This window comes from Pantherophis guttatus, chromosome 4, assembly GCF_059756535.1.
Source record: "Pantherophis guttatus breed Tessera chromosome 4, ASM5975653v1, whole genome shotgun sequence".
Taxonomy (NCBI): Eukaryota; Metazoa; Chordata; class Lepidosauria; order Squamata; family Colubridae; genus Pantherophis; species Pantherophis guttatus.
The window spans coordinates 38,474,029-38,485,725 of NC_142066.1; the positions used below are offsets into that span (position 1 = coordinate 38,474,029).

Genomic DNA, 11,697 nt, shown 5'->3' on the forward strand with positions numbered 1-11,697 from the left:
CTTAATGTTTTTAATTTTTAAATGTTTTTTTATAATGATTTTTTAAAATGTATTGTGAGCCGCCCTGAGTCTTCGGAGAGGGGCGGCATATAAATTGAATTAATTAAATTAAATTAAACCCGGTTGTTAAACAAACCTAGCTTCCTTATTGACTTTTCTTGTCAGAGGTCGCAAACGACCTTGGGACACAGCAGTGGTCATAAATATGAACCAGTTGCCAAACATCTGAATTTTGATCACATGATCATGGGGATCCTGCAAAGATCATAACTGTAAAAAATGCTCATAAGTCACATTTTTCAGTGCTGTTGTAACTCTGAATGGTCACTAAACAAACTGTTGTAAGTCGAGAACTATCTGTATCGGCTGAAGAGGTTGCAGAAAAAATGTGTTTAGAAGCCTCTGACAATCAGGCAAATTAGCTGGGATCGCCAGCGGCTTTTAAAGACATTTTTTTCTATAACCTCTTCGGCTGAAGAGGTTGTAGAAAAAATGCTTTTAAAAGCCTCTGATGACCACAGCTGAGCCGCGCGATCATCAGAGGCTTTTTTTTTCTTTTAAAAGCATTTTTAGGCCGAAGAGGTTGTAGAAAAAATGCTTTTAAAAGTAAAAAGAAAAGCCTCTAATGATGTGGGCGGGGTGAGCGAGAAGCGACTGGGGTGACGACCAGTTTGGGGGCATGGCCAGCCAATGTTATTACCGGTTCTCCGAACTCCTACAAATTTTTACTAGCGGTTCTTGCGAACCGGTGCAAACCGGGAGCAACCCACCACTGAACTAGACACAAGAACAGTTTTGTCCCAAACACCATCACTCTGCTAAACAAATAATTTCCTCAACACTGTCAAACTCATTACTAAGTCTGCATTACTATTAATCTTCTCATCGTTCTTATCATCCATCTCCTCCCACTTATGACTGTATGACTGTAACCTTGTTGCTATGATTATCATTAAGTGTTGTACCTTATGATTCTTTTTTTTTAATTTGATTTATATGCCGCCCTTCTCCGTAGACTCAGGCGGCTTACAATGCGTTAAGCAATAGCCTTCATACTTTTGTATATTTATACAAAATCAGCTTATTGCCCCCACAAACTGGGTCCTCATTTCACCTACCTTAAAAGGGATGGAAGGCTGAGTCAACCTTGAGCCTTGGAGAGATTCAAACCAGCAGTAATTGCAGGCAGCTGTGTTAATAACAGGGTGCTTAGACCACTGTACTATCAAGGCTCTTGATGAATGTATCTTTTCTTTTATGTACACTGAGAGCATATGCATCAAGACAAATTTCTTATGTGTCCAATCATACTTGGCCAATAAAGAATTCTATTCTATTTTATTCTATCTATCATCTTCTATATAAAAATAAAATAAAAATAAAACCACACTTGTTGCCTTAACAGATGCTAAATCTAACATGGTGGGAGACAAAATTATTTGGTAGTTTTGAAGCCATGGACAATATGTTTTTTTCACAGTCCTAAAATGCAATATAAAGGAACATAGCAAACATTCCAGATTGCTTTCTTGTGCTGTAATTATTTCAGGTAGCATCTAGGATTAAGAAGATAAAAAGCAATCTCTTGTATTAGAAATCTAGCATGCACATCTTATTCCTTAGGTGAAAACCACTTACACTATTTTAATCTCTATTTAAGTGTCTGAAACTTCATTGCCACACCTGGAGGAGGGCCAGCATATTAACTCTGTGTATGAATGCTCCTATTATCCTGTCCTTCCATTCTATTGATAAAGTTTTTATTTATGATTTACAACTCTGTCCCCCTTTCCAAAGGCTGAAGATTTTTGATACTATTCACTTCAGAAAAACAATAAAAAAGATTTTTACGTTAATATACTGTACATTCAGTTCAGTTCATTTATTTTTTTAATCTCTGGACCTTGGGACTAAAGGACTAATTTTGAAGATGATTATCTCCCTCATAAGGATTGTAGCTTCAGAAGATAATTTCTGATAATTTACACCTGATCAGTTTACAATTCACAACTGAGCATAAAGTTTACAATCTTAAGATCTTTGGGAGAAAAGACAAATTAAAAGTAGGCAGTATGAAACTTAGTTCTGAACAGAAATGAACAGTAAAAGGAAAACACAGATTTTAAAAAAGTCTTCATCATAATATTGTGCATTTTAATTTTCCACATTTTAAAGAAAAATAAAACAAAGCCAATAATCCACAAATAAAGATTTGTGAATTAAAGTAAGGTGCTTAAATAGGACATCCTAGGACCCAGATTACTGCCAAACTGTTTCAAAATTCCAGTAGAAGAGAATATACATAGTTAAGAGTCAAACTGTAGAATTCTTGGTCTCTTTGAGGTTGGCTATTTCCTTGCCAACATTTCATTGAAGTCAAGCATTTCTATTTATAAGTTCTAATAGCTAAGAAGGCAGAGTTGTTGTTTTTTCTTTATTCAAAACATGTTTCTTCATCAGAGTAATGGTCTTCTGTGTATGATGTTGTAAGGATATATTTGGGTAAATGCTAATTCAAGCTTACAGGGAAATTGCTTAGTCAAGCATTTAATGTAGATGAAAAGTTTCCTTGCCAGACAAATGTCAAAACAGAAGTTTATTCCAGTGGTGAAATCTAAAATTTGTTACTAGCGGTTCTGTGGGCGTGGCTTGGTGTGTGTGTGTGTGGGTAATATGATTGGGTGGGTGTGGCCAATTTTTTTTTTTTTACTTTTAAAACAATTTTTTCTATAACCTCTTTGGTGAATCCAAGCTGAGTTGCCTGATCGGCAGACTTTTTTAAAAAGCCTTTGCCGATCAGGCAACTCAGCTTGGATCGTCAGAGGCATTTAAAAGACAAAAAAGGGTTTTTTTCTTTTAAAAGCCTTTGACGATCCCAGCTGAGCTGTGCGATCATCGGAAGCTCTTTTTTTTTACTTTTAAAAGCATTTTTTGGCCAAAGAGGTTGTAGAAAAAATGCTTTTAGAAGGTAAAAAAAGAGCCTCTGATTATTGTGCAGCTCAGCTGGGCATGGGGGGACAGGGATTTTTGCTACCAGTTCTCCGAATCACCTGCCTCCATCGCTACCGGATCGGGCAATCCCACATACCCACATTCATGATAGAAACTGTGTATGACATAGAGAGAGAGAGCAAATGTGTTTGTTAAAACTTAAAGTAAAATAGCAATTGACTGAATTATTCCAAACAGAAAAAATAATTTAAGACAAATACCAGTAAAACAATATTATAAATTATATATTTTAAACTGATTTTAATTGTTTATGTAATTCTTTGTTTTGTTTTTGTAAGCCGCCCTGAGTCCTACGGGAGAAGGGTGGCATATAAATTACATAAATAAATAAATAAAAATAAATATAGCAGTAGTTTGGCAAAATCCCTTTTATTAACTAAGGGTAAGTGAAATAGAAATGTGAGAATATGTCACTAACATAGACTTTCAGAAAAAAAAAATGACATCATAAAACATTACCTAACTGTGACTATTGCCTTTTTTTAAATCTCCAAATTAAAATATTCTTAAAATCTACCCGAAATTCTTTCTATGCACTACTCTACATAGTGTAGAGTGGTGGGATTCAGCTGGTTTGCACCAGTTCAAGTGAACCAGTAGTTAAATTACACACAGACACACAATCAAAGTCCATCCTGGACACTGTGCTTTGCTGAAATGAAGAAACAGACAATGGAGTGGCTGGTGTGAGGGAAAGATAAGGCCACTTTGCCTCCTCCTTCCCTTGTGATGGCTGCTCCATTGCCTGTTTCTCCATTTCAGTGCAGCCCAGTGCCCAGGATTCACTTTGATGAATGGCGGGGGGGTTAACAACTAGTTTGCCCAGTGTCAGCTTGGCTGTCGCTGATGGCTCATCCTGCATGTGCGGCAGAGCTGAAGGATGGGGATGGGCCAGGCTCCCACAACAGGCAACCTTTCCCTGGACAAAATGGTTAAATTATTTGAATCCCACCACTGACTATTGGTAATAGTAATAATAACAAGAGGAACATAAACAAAATACTGGTGAGTTAGTAGTGAAGTTAAGACATTGATTGAAAAATAATTTATTGAAAGATTCTAACATACATTATTAAAAAGTTCACATTGTTTTTTTTATTACTTTTATTGAAAAGTTTTACAAAGAAAAATTCTACCCCAATTCCCTCCCCACCACCCCCAAACCCCTTTCCCCCCTCCCATCCCCCCTTTCCCCCAGACTTCCCAGAGCAAAATACAGGGTATTTTTGTTAACAATCATATGCTAACTATTCTTAAACTGCCAAATCCCCCCCGAAACCTTAATTACACTATTGATAAGATAATACTTCTGAAGTTTAACATTCATTCATAAACTATTTGATATTTTCTTGTCTGATACTTATTTTGAATATAATCAATCCATCTTCTCCATTCCAATATGTATCTTTCTTGTTTATAGTCCTTCAAATATGCTGAAACTTTCGCCATTTCCGCTAAATTCGCTACTTTCAGTGTCCATTCTTCAATAGTAGGCAAAGAGCCCTTCTTCCAAAATTGCGCTACCAACAGCCTAGCTGCTGATATTAAGTTCAAAATCAGTTTAGTCTCTAATACTGTACAATCCATCATTATACCCAGTAAAAACAATTGAGGAGTAAATTTCAACCTTTTTTTCAAAATGTTCTGCATCACCCACCAAATTTTTATCCAAAATGCCTTGATTTTCTTACAAGTCCACCATATATGGTCATTAATTTCTTGCACTCTCTCATCCAGCTGAATAACAAGTTTTGACAAACCTGATACTGCATAAATAATATCATCTCTTATTTCATCATGCTTTATTGCAACAACTTCTTTAATTGACTTTATATCCTCCTCAACTTTCTTTAATTTCCCTTCCACAAGTACTGTTAAGTTATTCATTGCTGCAGCTTGATTATTCATGGCTTCTTTCATAAATTCTTTGAGATCATTAAGAGCAGCCTCCTGACTCTGTGAATCAGCCGGTATTTGTGCTTTCTGTGTCACCACTGACACAACTGGAAAACCTCCCCCTCCTTTAACAACTCCTGGCTTAACTTGTTTAGAAGCCATTTTTTTTAAAAAAAGATCTTTTTTCCTTTCAAAGCCACAAAGTCCCTTGAACAATTTTGCAAAGTTTGTAATTTATAGTCTCTAATTTATCAGACAGAATAGTCTTTTCTCCACGAGCTCTCAATTCTCAGCAGCTTTAATCCACTCTCACAGAAAGTTCTCAATAAGCACTTTCGTTTCTGACTTTCACTCTCACACCCATAACAAAGGTGCCATCTTCAGCCTCCAACTCAAAAAAATTCAATTTGAAATAATTTAAGTCCGGAGTTAAGCTCTGTTACTTTACGGCTTGTTCTCCTGTTTCCACTCTGCCTGCGCTTGTAATCAATCAAACTCACTTTTGACAGCAGGATTGGTCGCGGCTTCTAGGTCTGTTTTCACAGAGTTGTCCCGGATTCGGAGCTTCTTGGCGGGCTGACTGGGGAGCTCTCACCGTCCAAGCCTCTGGAGTTATTCCAGAGGACTTTCGGGGAGCTCTACTCTCACCCACCGGCTCACCTCTTCTTCTTCTCCCGAAGGGGAGGTTTTTCAGCTGCCAGACAGCCGATTTGCACTGTCAAAGCGGCTTTTACGAAATCGCGGGGCTGGTGGTCTAAGAAGACCGTCCACGAAGCCTGCGGTGCCAACCGGAAGTCCAAAAAGTTCACATTGTTAAATTCTGTTTAAGGTAATTTGGTATAGCATAAATGTAGTTTCAGTTCAGTGTCCCAAGTTATAAAATTACAGTGTTAGAAAAATTTAGAAAAACCTAGAAATCCATTTTCTAGAGAAAATGTTGCCTCTCTTTCACTCAGAGGAGGTGGACCAGTCATCTGTCATGAATCTTGACAGATAAAACTGAAGTTTCTGTATTGAATAAATAATTATTATGGTGTACACAATAAAATATGGTTAATTAAAGCAGAGCATTAAACCTAGTTCTAGGGTTGCTTACTTAAACATAAATGCTACTAATATAAATTTATACTTGAAATATAGCTCATAAGAGTAGATGAGCAAGAAGAAGCAACAAATCTTAAATAAAAAACCCTTAAGAGAATCAGAATGAATCTATATTCCTGTATTCAAGAAAGCTTACCATTGTATGAAGTAAAACAGACTGTCCTTTAAAAAGTGTATGGTTTCACAGTTCACTGTGTTTGTGGTTCTTCCTCCAGTTCCTGATGTTGACATCTCGTATTGCCCTCAAAGCAAAAATCTAGTTGCATCACTTCTCTTGGCATTGCTCAGAGAGTGTCTTGTGCAATTTTGCAGCTGTGAGCCACTGCTTTCCTCTAAGTCCTATCTGCGGCACAGAGAACCAGCAGCCATGTTGAATGCTGTTTCTGTCAGCCATAGTGCTTTCCAGATGGACTTAGAAGAAAGTGGCAGCTGACAACTGCTAAATTGTACAAGATGCTCTCCCAGCAAGAGCAGCAGTGGAGAGAAGCATCTGCTGACTTGGATAGCACATGGAGCATCTGCACAAGCAACCAAGACTTGGCAAAGGATGGAAGAAACTGCTACAAGATCTCCACTGTAGTGCTTTCTGAATGGAGAATGGTGTGTCCCTGGGCCCCAACCCGAGGCAAAGGGCAAGCGGGCGGCATACTTACCTTTGGTGAGCAGAGCGGGCAAGGCACGGATACGAGGTGCAGAGATTAGCTAGGCCGCATGGCAAAGGCAAGATATATAGGGTGAGGTGGGCGGAGCCAGCCGGTGGTGTGATTTGCCGGTTCCCCCAAACTACTCAAAATTTTTGCTACCATTTCGCTCGAACCAGTCCAAACCAGGTGAACATCCCTTCTGCCTGGAAAGTAGTGGTGATTATTTCTAGATACACTTATTGAATTCTTCCCTGTCTAATAAGTCTGAATGTTGATTAAACAAAGAAGACTGAAGACATTGGCCTAATTTTCTCCCCTTTCTTTTTAATTTTTTAAACTGAAATTTTAATTTGTTTTAAATTATTGGGATTTTTAATTGTCTTGGGCTAAATTATTTAATTTGGTTTTAAATTGTTTCTAACTTTTGTATTTATGTATTTTATTCTGTGCCTGTTCACTGCCCTGAATCCTTCGGGAGTAGGGTGGTATATAAATCTAATAAAACAAACATGGAGAAGCCTTTCTCAGTTGCAGTATAACCCCCAAATTGTAGAACACATTCCTTTGGATATTACACTAATTGTGATGGTCTACCAAAAAACAGCAAAGACCAAATTATTCTAGAAATCCTTTGGTGACTGACTGCTGTTGTTGTTTAATAATTCTGAGATTGTTCCCAGCTAATAATTATTTAAACCTGATCCAATGTGAGGCATCTTCTAAAGTCCCTTCATCTTGCATTCAATGGCTTTACTAACAGGATGAAATAAAAATAATAGTAAAAGTATGCTAGAATAAAAATAAGCTAAATTGATGCACATAACCCCTCAACATTTCCAATTTGCATTGCTAATGGATGATTTTTGGTAAAACAATGATAGATTGGGATGATGGGTTGAGATCTATATATAGAAAGTTGTCCTTTTTTTCCTTTCCAATTATTGGAGGAGCCATGTAACAAAGGCCTTCAAAACCAGAACTCTGAACAAGCTAACAAGGAAATTTTATTCTGTTTTTTTTTCTTCAGATCAGAAATATGATTCTTATTTCTCTACTTCCAAATGAAATGGTACCCATGCAAAAAATGTATCTTCCCTTAGCAAGTGTATGTAAAAGCTAAAAGCTGTGGATTTCTCTCCTTTGGTAGGAAACCTCCACAATTTTGTTTTGCTGTCATTGTGGTGAGAATGTCTATATATTTCTCTTTCTGCCTTGCCTTATATAGAAAAGCATATAAAGTTATATTTTCTTTTAACCTCCCCTATTTTTACTATTATGATTTGAATTCAGTGCTTCTACAATGGACAGGTTGACCAATGCTAATAGAGTTCCAAAGTTATAGCGTCAGGATATGACTTCTTGAGGGATAGGAAATAAGCTCTTCTTTCAAAGCAGGAGACTCCACCACTTCTCATGAGATAGTATTAACCACTACTTCTATGCAGTACTCATTGGCCGACTGCAGGTTTTTATCAATCAAAAAGAGCAGAAATCTAGACCACTGATAATGAAGCTAACTTCACCAGTTATGATAGATGTTTAACAACATTTCCCTCCTAGTGCTTTAGAAGCTAATGGGTTATGGAACTTCATTCCAGGCAGCATGGAATGTGTTCGGACATGCTCATCATACGAATCCTATGGGAACATGGTCACACACAAAAGCAAACCCTTAGTGATGGTTAGTTTTCCTGCTTCACTTGACTATTTTTATTTTAAAAAAGAAAGAGCTCAAGATGCTGGAAAATTGGGTTGCTGAAAAATACCAACCTCTAAATTTATTCCTATTTTAAAGACTCTGGATGCCATGAGCAGTTATAGGCAATTTACTAAAACAAAAGTGTTTGCTATGCATACCTCAGTAAGATTCTTGTAAGTTTGACCACTTGAATGCAAAAAAATAAAATAAAAATAAATTAAAAATAAATTGGATGCTATTTATACTGAACACTCACTAGGTTAAAGGGATTATCAGGGTTCTTTTGATTATAATTGGACACACCCCACAAACTGGATGAAAGCTATGCACAAAACTTTATAGTACTTCATAGTATATTTTTTTACACTTGACCTATCTGCACATGGTTAATTTCAGCTTCCCAATTATAATGGGCTGGTCTAGCCCTGAAACTAAGTCCTTGGTCTTCGACTTACTCAACTTTTTTCTCTGCCTCTTTAAAATGTTACATATTAAAAGGACATTTAGTCTTTCTTCCCTGAAGAGTTTCTTGCCCACAGATGGGGATATTGCACAGCTTCAGCTTGATAATATTTTATGTTATATCAAGCTGCAGGACCAAACTGTTGACAAGCTTGAGTCAAGTTACAAGCAGGATTGCTGTTGAGGAAGCACTGAGGAATAAAGGTTCTGTTGAGACTTCAAAAATTATCTTTATGAATGTGTCATGCTGTGATGCTGAACCATATCTATACTATGGAACATTTGACATATTAACTAGGATGAATAAATCTAAATTAAGGATCTTGCTGAGCAAAAAAAGTACTGGAGTAAAAGCAACCTGCAAGCTATAATCTTTCAATTTTCTCACTTCTGATGAAATTTATTTTCTTTCAGTGATAATTATTTTTTTAAAAAAATTCTAAGGAAGGGAAATGTATTCATATATGTGTGCTAAATTCATCTTCTCTTCGTTTTTATTTCCTTAAGTCACTTTGTAGTATTCACAGAAATCCAAGAAATTATATCTTAGATATTGCATATTTACTTTGCCTCCTGATTTATATTTTGTTTACTTGGTTGGGAACAAGATATTTCATCTGATTGCTTGATCTTAAATATGTCATGCCAATGAATGAAAAGAAGGTAAGAGTCATTTCAATATGTTTTCATTGTAATTTGGACATAGCCGAATATAATATCTAGATGTTAGAACTTAATCGATTTTCATGCTTCTCATGATTTAAATTTAATTTAAATCTTTGTATTTTCCTCTTTCTTAATTATTTTTGTTTTTACATAATTATAGCTACTTTTATTTTAATTTGCATAGTAAATAATTTGGCTATTCAGAGGTGATATAAATATAGACAGATGAAAAAGATATAAACTTAGACCATTATTTATATTTTTTTTCTGAAGTTCATTAAATGTTGAAATTTTTTAAAAATCCTTCCTTCCTTCCTTCCTTCCTTCCTTCCTTCCTTCCTTCCTTCCTTCCTTCCTTCCTTCCTTCCTATCTGCCTTATGTTTGAACAATGCTCTACAATAAAGAACTCAATACAACCACAAAATATGTAATATTTTCTATATTACTAATCCAAAAAGTTCAGAATTATAATTATAGAAGTAGGATAGAATGAGGAAAAGTGGCTATTCAAGAACTTAAATAAAAATGTAAATAATTGACCAAAAGGAATTCACAGACAAGCCCAATTTGTGTATATATGTGCATATGCATGTTTTACTTGTATAATTTATGTATTGATTATTTTTTCATTGTGTATAACATTGCCTTTTCAGGAATCCAGAAACAGCATTATCCAAGTTCTGAATATTTAGCAAACTCTGAGATGAAGAACTGCAAGAAACCTTCATTTCATTTATTGATATTTCCATTCATCCTTTCACATATACTGAATTTTCCCCTGCAGATTGGTATATGAGGCATGGAATTGAACAACCAAACCAGAGTCCAGATATTTATCCTCCTGGGTTTTCCCACAGTTCTAGAACTTCAGAGACTACTATTTGTAGTATTTCTTTGTATTTATATCCTCACTCTTGTGGAGAACACTATGATCATCATCCTCATCAGGACAAATACTCCCCTCCAAAAACCCATGTATCTCTTCCTCAGCCACTTGTCTTTCCTGGAGACTTGGTATATTTCTGTGACTGTTCCAAAACTCCTGATTAACTTCTTGGCAACAGATAAAAGCATTTCCTATGCAGGCTGCATGGCTCAGCTGTATTTCTTCTTATCCCTAGCCTGCACTGAATGTGGCCTGTTGGCTGTCATGGCTTATGATCGTTATGTTGCCATTTGCCAGCCACTGTGCTATCCTGTTATAATGACATCCCAGCTTTGCTTGCAGCTAGCAGTGGGTTCTTGGCTCACTGGTTTCCTAATTTCTATGCTCAAAGTTTTTTTCATTTCACGTTTGAGTTTTTGTGGGTCAAATGTCATCAACCACTTCTTCTGTGACATTTCCCCTTTGCTTAATCTCTCCTGCACTGACCGCACTGTGGCTGAAATGGTTGACTTTGTATTTGCTCTTCTTATCCTTTTAATTCCACTCTCTGTCACAATGGGCTCCTATGCATTTATCATAGGCACCATTTTACGTATCCCTACGAGGCAAGGAAAAAGTAAAGCTTTTTCTACCTGTGCCTCCCACCTCACAGTGGTTATTATATTCTACTCAGCTACACTCTTCATGTATGCAAGACCTAGGAGAATCCATTCTTTTAACATGAATAAGCTTGTGTCAGTTGTGTACACTATTGTTACTCCCATGCTGAATCCATGCATTTATTGTTTAAGGAATCAGGATGTCAAGGAAGCACTGAAAAAAATGCTTTGCAACTTAAATCCTGAGAATATGATTAGTAATCATTAGACTGATGACTAATATAATTTATTTCAGCAGACAAAAATAATATTTTTATTGTTTTGCATATGTGTATTGGTATTCCATAACTGCTGTAGTGGTGCAGAGGTGAGAATGCAGGACTTCAGGCTGCCAGCAGTTTGGCAGTTCAAGTCTCACCAGGCTGAAGGTTGACTCAGCCTTCCATCCTTCTGAGGTCAGTAAAATGAGGATCCAGATTGTTGGGGGAGTAATATGCTGACTTTGCAAACTGTTTAGAGAGGGCTATAAAGCACTGTGAAGCTGTATATAAGTCTAAGTGCTATTGCTACATAGTAGACAACAATACTGAAAATTCATAGGAGAAAACCTGGATTTCACTGGCAAATTTCTTTTGCAGAACTGTATACCTATAACAGCCAGTCTTAAATGAAAAACATATATAATTTTAAGTAAATATAAAAGATAAGAACATATAGAAAGAGGTCAG

At 36.4% G+C, this 11,697-nt stretch overlaps 1 protein-coding gene across 1 annotated transcript; it reads left to right on the forward strand.

The window, feature by feature from the left end:
• Window positions 1–9,266: 9,266 nt before the first annotated feature.
• LOC148114029 (olfactory receptor 6B1-like) lies at window positions 9,267–11,266 on the forward strand. Its single transcript, XM_087894519.1, has 2 exons — window positions 9,267–9,480; window positions 10,138–11,266. The coding sequence occupies exon 2, from the start codon at window positions 10,284–10,286 to the stop codon at window positions 11,235–11,237; it is 954 nt and encodes a 317-aa protein (XP_087750645.1). The 5' UTR covers window positions 9,267–9,480; window positions 10,138–10,283; the 3' UTR covers window positions 11,238–11,266.
• Window positions 11,267–11,697: the final 431 nt, after the last annotated feature.